Source organism: Phoca vitulina, unplaced genomic scaffold (genome assembly GCF_004348235.1).
Source record: "Phoca vitulina isolate PV1807 unplaced genomic scaffold, GSC_HSeal_1.0 scaffold103, whole genome shotgun sequence".
Lineage (NCBI taxonomy): Eukaryota > Metazoa > Chordata > Mammalia > Carnivora > Phocidae > Phoca > Phoca vitulina.
This window is the reverse complement of record NW_022589806.1, coordinates 2,898-11,547: the sequence shown is the minus strand read 5'-3', so window position 1 is coordinate 11,547 and position 8,650 is coordinate 2,898. Positions and strand designations below refer to the sequence as shown.

At 41.5% G+C, this 8,650-nt stretch overlaps 1 protein-coding gene across 1 annotated transcript; it reads right to left on the bottom strand.

Moving 5' to 3' along the window:
• Positions 1 to 331: 331 nt before the first annotated feature.
• Positions 332 to 4,221, bottom strand: SERPINA7 (serpin family A member 7). Its single transcript, XM_032397775.1, has 5 exons — positions 4,126 to 4,221; positions 3,366 to 4,001; positions 2,033 to 2,306; positions 1,146 to 1,293; positions 332 to 612 (listed from the first exon to the last, which is right to left on the bottom strand). Exons 2-5 carry the CDS (start codon positions 3,982 to 3,984, stop codon positions 409 to 411), a joined length of 1,245 nt encoding a protein of 414 aa, XP_032253666.1. The 5' UTR covers positions 3,985 to 4,001; positions 4,126 to 4,221; the 3' UTR covers positions 332 to 408.
• Between the last annotated feature and the right edge of the window lie 4,429 nt (positions 4,222 to 8,650).

The following is an 8,650-nucleotide window of genomic DNA, read 5'->3' as shown; positions in this document are numbered from 1 at the left end:
TTCTAGCAAGAATCATTATTAGAATCTTGTTAGAATAATGGGGTATGAGGGTCTGACCTGAATTTGAACTATTCTTCAGAGGGCAGAAGAGGATGCACTTGCCAGCTCAGTCAAATTCCTTGGAGCTAACTAACTTGTGGGGTTGTGGAGGGCAGGCATTTTGACAAAGAGGAATGCATTGACATGGTATCTTTTTGTGCTTTGGGTAATGAGTCATTCATTGACTATCTGAATATTTGGTTATAGGAGTGACCTCTTTCACACCCAATGCAGTTGGGATAGGGTCCAATCTTCATCCCTGCATAAAGGAAAGCACGTCCAAGCCCGTATTGATCACATCAAGCCATACTATTTATTTATTTCTTATTGCAACAAGCACATGCAATTAGCCAACAGCTTATTTCCCAATTATATTTCCGTTGGGTCCACAACTTTCCCTAGAAAGAGAATGCTCCTGGTGCTTTTCTCCAAAATCAACAGCAGAAAGGATCTATCAAATTGGATGATAGGGTGAAGGAGAGTTATCTCAGGCTGAACCAGGAATCTGACTTCAGGGACAACTACAGCTTCAGTTCCCCTTTCACCAATGTGCAGCACAGCCTTGTGGGCAGCCTGTGAGGAGGGGAAGAACAAACACTGCTGATCCCAAGTAACAGGAAAAGTCTTTGGAACAGTTTGGAAGCAGGAAAGGAAAAGGAAAGACAGGGCTACCCCTTTATCACACTGTTGATGGTGCTTGAATATGAAGGCTACTTGGCTAAGTGTAGTCACTCAGTATGGTGATTTTAGAGCTAGCTGTGAGGGAGCCACCAATTTTTCCATGGCTTTCTGCCTCTAGAAATCACATTTTATGCTTTTCTCTTCCCCCACCACCTCCTCCAGAGCTCTATCTCACCAGAATTAATTCTCATCATTAAGGTCTTCTATCAGAATTGTTTTAGGACATGAAGGTAAGGATGAAATTAACTGTCACAGTGACTTGTTGGGGGTAATGAGAATGACTGTAGAGTCAATCTGGCATAGGAAGAGTCATTCTGCCTCTCTGGGTTTCAGAATCCTCATTAATTAAATGAGAGAATTGAATGAACTGACTCTTAATGCCTTTCCAGTTCATACATTCAAGGAACTCCAATCTATCAACTTACATTGGAAAATTTAAGACCGTTGTCCCCCGTAAGTCCAAGAAAATTGGCATTATCAGCAAAGGCATCCTGGATGCCCATCTTCAGAAAGATGGCTCCAAGGTCATATGTGGCAGAAATGGAAAACTTTGGAACAAACAAGTCAATCCACCTGTAGGGGAAAGGGAAAGGTAACACATGGTTATCAGCACACCAAGCTCATGATTCCTTTCCTGTTTGTCGCCGTTGTATTATATAAGGCTCTGCTTCTCCCCTAGGTTTTGTCAACAATTGCTATTCAGGTCAACACATGCTGTCAGCACCTCAGAATTTATCCTGAAATAAATGAACTCTATTTCCACCAATATTGGACTATAGCACTGGAAGTAGGGAGCTGTGTCTCATTTATAGTAAAAAAAAGAAACATCTCTGGGGTGTTGGCCAAGGTTGGGGAGTCAACAACATGAATGTCAATTGGTAGCACCTGGAAATGTCCATGGTTTTCCATTTAACACTCCCAGCCAATATGGCTGCTCATCTACTTCTTAATGTCAAAATCCTACCAACCCCTAAGCTCTAACTGGCTTCTAGGAAGACATCAATTTAGTAGCTGACTGGCTTTGGAGAGTTCATTTTCTCTTTCTAGCCCTGACTCTTCACTTGAAAAAATCCCTATGTTACTATCTTCTTTGCAGGTTTGTTGATGTGCTTAAATGAAATGAAGTAGTGAAGTATGTAAAGTGCTTGGCAAAGGGACTGACACAGAGTATGATCTAGGTATACTTTAGTAGTCATCACACAGCTATTAAGTGGTTTGGGGTAATTCTCCCGCCTCTGAGTTTCTGCTGAACTCTGTCTCACCTGTAACATCATGCCCACCCTTTACTTCTCACACCATCTAAGATGTTTACCCCTTCTGCAGTAAGCAGTTCCACTTCTTCAGTGTTTTAGATGACATGGACCCTTCCACCCACTCCATCTGACCCTCTTTGGGAAGGACAAAGAGTGCCAGAGCATTCTTGCTGTAGTCCATTTGAAGCACTGTGCAGTTCAGCTCCGTATCCACCAGGTGATAGTATTGTTCCATCTGGTGCATCATGGGCACTTGCACTGTTGTGGTTTTGTCCACTGAGAAGCTGGAACCCTCTTCTGTCTTGAATGGATCAAAAGGATTTGCCCATTGGGCTTAAAATACAGAGAGAAAAGAGTTCTTTTTTTTAAAACCAGTATTAATGCTAGTGTTACTTTTTCCATCAGTTATCTCATTTGGTAATTAAGACCACCACAGAGGTAGATACCTACTGTCAGCCAGTTTTACAAGTGAGTGAGGACCAGGGAGAGAAAGTCACTTTACATGGTCTCCCAGCTAGCCCATGGCAGAGCCAGGAGTCACACCCAGGACTGTTGGACTCCATGCTCAACAGCTGTTCCATCTATGTCCAAAACCACTATACTTACACTAAACCCATCAGAGCCACAGTTTCTTCTTCCATAAAAAGGTATAAGCACATCCAACACACAGAGTGAAATGAGACAACAGATCTGTCCTGCCGTTTTATCCGTCTACAAGTGTGTGGTTTGTGGCCAAGAATTGTTCACTCCTCCACCAAACATGGCTGACATGTGCTGTAGAACCAGGAGAAATCATTTGGGCACAACACCTTCAGAAAAGAGTCACATGTTTCTTGTTGTTACAAGCATGAGCTTTAGAATCAGACAAACCTTGGTGGGAATACCAGCTCTGAAACTCATTAGCTGTGAACTTGGGCCCTTATGAGGATTAGATGAGACAATGTGTGCAAACCACACATGTAGCATGGTGCTTAGCACATAGTGGGTGCATTGTACATGATAGAAATATTTATATAACATGCCCAAGAATGCACAGCAAGTGAGGGTCATAGTAGGGTTTAAACCCAAGTCTATTTACCTTCCAAGCACAAGCTCGTCCAACCAAATCTTTTAGAAACCATGATTCTCTAGCTAGATGTGAGCAGGATGTTCATACCATTGTCACTCACCTCTCTGAGAGTGCCCTCTCCCTAGAAATTTCCTGGGTTCATCCACAGAGCTATGTGTCCCTCCTGGAAGATCCAAAACTACACATAGCAATGTACTGTGGATCAGGTCACTGTGGTATGAGGGACACCTACTGATGCCAGTGAGAAGAGACTATGAGCTCCCCAGAGAACCCCACCAAATTATGGGAACACTGAGCTAGGAATGCATATCTTAGAGCCTTACCTTTAAAGTGAATATAGCTCACCAGGACCATGATGGTGTTTGGTTTGAGGTCTTGAACGAGGCCTACAACTTTCCCTTTGGTTTGCTTCTCCACATGACTGTTGATCTCCTGCTGGGCTGCAGAAACATTGGAGAAGTCGGTAGAAAATACCTCAGTCGCATAGAGGCTCTTGACATCATCCAAGAACTGTGCCAGTGGTTTCAGTTGCTTCCCAATGAAGAAGGTATTTCCCATTTGTAATTCTAACTCTTTCTTTGGAAAATTCAGTGAACAGATCAGGTGCTGGAAGCCCTGCTGGATCTCTGCCATCGGGGTGTCTGTAAGGTTAAACCCCAAGCTTTCCAGTATTTGAGTTTGGGTGCTGTAGTAAGCCCCAAAAGAGAGCATGGCCAAAGCTGCAGAAATGCTCACAGGGGAAAAGAAGATGTTCTGATCTGGGGTCTCCGTAGTGAACCTCCGGTACAGGTTAAATGCAAAGTCAGCATTGATGGATGACATCTTATAGAAAGTGGCATTTTGTTGGGAGGAACTGCAGGTGGTTACTTTGCCTTCAGATCTGTTAGGTGGTGCACAATGAAGTTCAAGTACCAAGAGAACCAGATAGAGGAACACTGGCATTTTGGAAGGAAGATAATCTATAAGAGATAAGGTGAGAGAACCATTGGGGGTTCTCAGCTGGAAGAAAAGCCTTAGCCAGAAACATAATAATTGTCCATCATGATTAGTAAAACAATAGAAAATATTGAATGGTGTGCTCACCAGGGGCTGTGTGGAGGCCTCTCTCCTCTGAACAACTGAAGACACATCTAATAGGGACAGAGAGTAGGAAAGGTGGCTTGCTGGGGCCATCAATGGCATGGACTGTCTTTCAAATGTACTAGCAACACATGAAAACTCTGTGAGGAAATTACATTTATGAAAAATTATTTTTTATTTCAACCAGAGGCAGCCTTTTAGAGAGGGAGGTATCCTTTGATAAAACTAGAACCCCTCTGCTTATGTTAATTTTTGTAAATTAGAATTTTGGATTTTTTTTAATTTAGCATTTTTCTTAAAATAAAATCTTCAAGAGATTAGATGAGAGAATATCTGTACATTCCTTTGGATAACAGACAAAGGAGAATAACTTTCAAACAATATTTTCGTTGGGATGGAAGGTTTAAGGAGCCATGTAAAAGATAATGAGCTGAAATTAAAACATCAATGCAATGCACAGAAGCCAAAGAAATATTTCCAAACAACAGAAAGATGAAAGTGTAACTTTTTTGCAGTTTAGATCCCTCTCACCACCAGTATTATCTAAAGAGTTATTTCTAAATTACAAGACATCTTAACACTATTATTCTTACACTTACTCATGTTATTTTTTTATTATTAGAATAGAAGCCAAAAAATATGGTGTAGTATTCTCTGAGCCTGGAAAGGTACAAGGCAGTGGAGTAAAGATTTTGGCTGTGGAATCCAGTGACCATGGACATGAGTGATCAGAAGGAAAAGATCCATAGAGTCAGGACAGAAGTTCTTACTCAGTCCTCCATCCTTTTCCTGAGTGATCTCATCCACTCCTAGGAACTCATCTGCCACCACCCAAAACTACATACTCTAGTACAGATGACTATCCTGTGTTACCAGATATTTGTCCAACTGCCTACTGGATATAGCCACCAGAATGTCCCACACATACTTCAGTTTCAATTTGGAAATCTCAAAGTTTCCCAAGGTAAATATAACATCTCCCTAGCTCTCAAGCCTGCTCCTTCATCTTCATTCTATATCACTATCTACTGAGACTCCCATGCCAGAAACCTCAGAGTCATCCTAGGGTCTTCCTTCATTCTTAGTACCTACATCTATTGAGTCATGATGCCTTCTGAGTACTACCTACTAAGTGTCTCTGAAAACATCTCCTTTCTCCTGCCACTGCCTCAGCTCATGGCCTGAACTACTTCACCAGCTCCTAGCAGGTCACGCTATCTCCAGTTTCTCCCACTCCAACACCCTGCTTCTATGCCTCTATCTAATCTCTACATGTCATCAGAATCCTCTCTCTGTAAAAGTTGCAGAAGCTGGTAAGAGGTCAATTACCAGATGACCACACTTAGACCTTGGCCTCTGGAGCTAGGAATTTGGAGCACATAGTTATCTGGGATTCTGACTTGCTGATAAAGACGTCCAAAGTTCCCAAAGAGAGAGAAAAAAGTACTTACAGCACATGTCCAAGAAGCTACTTGCATCTCTCAGAAAGCAAAATATTTCCATCTTTATAACATGCCCCGTATTGCAAAAGTAGAGCACTCTTAGTTACACATTAACCCTGGAATTAACCCTGGGATGATATTTTCAAAGCTGATGCACAAAACCAAGGCCAAAAGGAACAAAGTGAAAAATGATAAAGATGGAACTTTGAATGATTGCTTTAGCTGCCAAATCCTTCATCTATAACAAAAGAGAAAGATAATTATCAGAGCTGGCAGGTCCAGATTCATGCTAGGAAATGTGTCTGTTCAGCAGGCAGGATGAAGACCATGGGCAAAACTGGCAAGAGGCAGAAGGATCAAGACCGTTTTATGCATCAGGGCCAAACAGTGTTGGGATTGGCAATCTTTTAAGGGAAAGTGCATAAAGGCAGAGGCTGGATGAGCCTCTCTAACAGGTGCTATAGAAATTATTTATGCATTGGCTTGAAGGAGATGATGTCAAACATACCTTCCAACTCTAGACTTCTGATGCTGCACACATCTGTGTCTGCTCAGGGAAACCAGTCCTATCCTCTGGTCACTAAAATTCCCTGTACCATATCCTGGGTCACAGAAATAAAAGAGGATGCAGAAGGAGCCAAGGAGAGTGGAATCAAAGACTTCACTGTCCAGTATTAACTGTGTACTGAACTGTGTGCTGCAAAGAAGCAGTGGGAGCAAAAAGCACTAGACTCAGTCAGAAGACCTGAGTTCCATCTTGCCTCTGCCAGTTTCTAGGTCTGGTGGTGGTGGTAGTAGTAGTAGTAGTAGTAGTAGTAGTAGTAGTAGTAGTAGTAACAACAACTCTTGTTTATTGAGTATTTACCATATGCAGGGCATGATGTGAAGCATCTAATTCCAGACACTGTTTCAGGACTATATTAAGGATGTGTACATGCTAAGTGAAAGCTGGGCATTAGGGGAATAGAGACTAGTTTGAGATATGCCTAGATCACAGTCTATGGGAGGATGTGGAATCCACATTAAACAGTGCATACTTTATATTGAGGGCATTAAAAAACCACTGGGGCATTTTAACAAGATAGCGACTAGATAGAGGATGATTTTGCTGTAACATTGTTTCTTCTCAAACATAGACAGAGTTCCTACTATGTGAAAAGTACCATACTCAGCACTGGGGTTTCAGAGGTAAATGTTAAATGTCAGCACTGAACCCAAAGGATCTTTCTAACTACCCATCTGAAAAGGAAAGGGCACACCTCACATATGGGATGTCCACAGGTTCATGTGTTCCACACCAAGGCAGTGGAAAGCTCAGATCTCTGGACACTGAAGTCAGTCCATGATCACTTCTGGTATAAACACATAGTATGCTCTCTCAACTATAGCCAGTCACTACAGAAGAAACAGTAAAAGACTATCCAGAAAGAAAACTTCTAAATCTGTGCCCTCTGGTGGCATAGTCAGACTATGGTAGAGCTTGTTTTCTGATGCATCTGATTCAGCTGAGCTTTGCTAGCTGGTAGTAATTACAGGATCTGTCTCTGATATATAAGAAGGGCAGCCCTGCCCTTGCAGACTCACCTGTTCTGTGCTCTAGAGTCCTATGCTTCTATCATGTCTTTGCTATGTAGTAAATGTAATTTGGGGCAAGTTTCTTAATGTCCCAGAACCTCAGTTTCTTCACCTCTATGGTGAAATGATAACAATCCCCACATCACGTGGTTATCAGCAGTACCAAGTGAAACGTAGAGGTGGTGTCTGGAAGCTCCTATACAGTGCCTGGCATATAACCAGGATTCAGCAACTATTAATTCTCTTCCCTTTCATCTACTGTTCTTGATTCTCTTCCCCCACCCAAAGTCTCCACAGCCCCTATACTCCACTCACCCCATTCCTAACTGCTGTTCAGTTCTGCTTTATGGAATTACATTCTCCCTAAGGTGAAAGATCTTTTTTGAAATTTATATTTAAAACAATAATTTAAGTCTTGTGTAAAGCTGCTGAGGCTAGCACATTGAATATATAATCTCTAGGAAGTGTAACCATATCAATAAATTCAATCAGATCTAAAATTAAGTATCTCCCTCTTTGGATTAACACCATAACAATCCATTTTCACACAACTTGCTCAGAATTTTATTTTAGAAATTCCACAGTTCAAGGTTCCATAGTTTCAGAGTTCTTTTTTTAAGAGAGAGAGATAACACACACATGTGAGGTTTGGGGGGGTAGTGGCAGAGGGATAGGGAGAGAGAGAATTCCACGCAGCCTCCAGTCCAGTGCGGAGCCCAATGTGAGGTTTGATCTGTCAACCCTGAGGTCATGACCTGAGCTGAAATCAAGCATCGGATGCTCAACCTACTAAGCCACCCAGGCACCCCTAGTTTCACAGTTTTTTTTAATGTGTAAATATTTTTCTCTTACTTTTGAGTTGATATTTGATCCTACACCCCAGTTTGGGGGTAAATGGTGGTATCTTAATCTAGTTGTAAGTCTGGAGACATTAATGAGTGTGGGGTGGTGGCAGTAGGAAAATTGGCTTCTTCCTGCAAATTAAATTTTACAAGCAAAGAATGTACTGTGTATTTACACAAAAGAGAGCCACATTGGACAAAGAGAGGGACTGCTTCTGTAGTCAAGAGGGGCTCAATGGGCATTTTGAGCTTGAGGTATTAATTCTGTCAATTTTCCTATTCTTAAGTTCTTATTCTTTTTATTTCAGTGACTAACTGACAAATATGACCTGTCAATGCTGGGAACTAAATTAAATCTGTAATTTGGTAATCCACAAGATCAAGTGCTAATTTAGCCTTCTAGCTACATTAGATAAGAAATTCTAGGTTGGCAGAATACGAGAACCCAAATTCACCTCATCCTATGGACATGCAAAGATAATAGATGAAAATGTTCCAAATCTGGGGGAAGGAAAGAGATACCTAATCAAGGAGGCACAGAGAGCTCCCAACCAAATCAACCAAAGGAGGTCCAGACCAAGATACACAGTAATTAAAATGTCAATATTGTTAAAAGTACATACTATCCAAAACAAACTAAAAATTTAATTCAATTCCTATCAAAATATC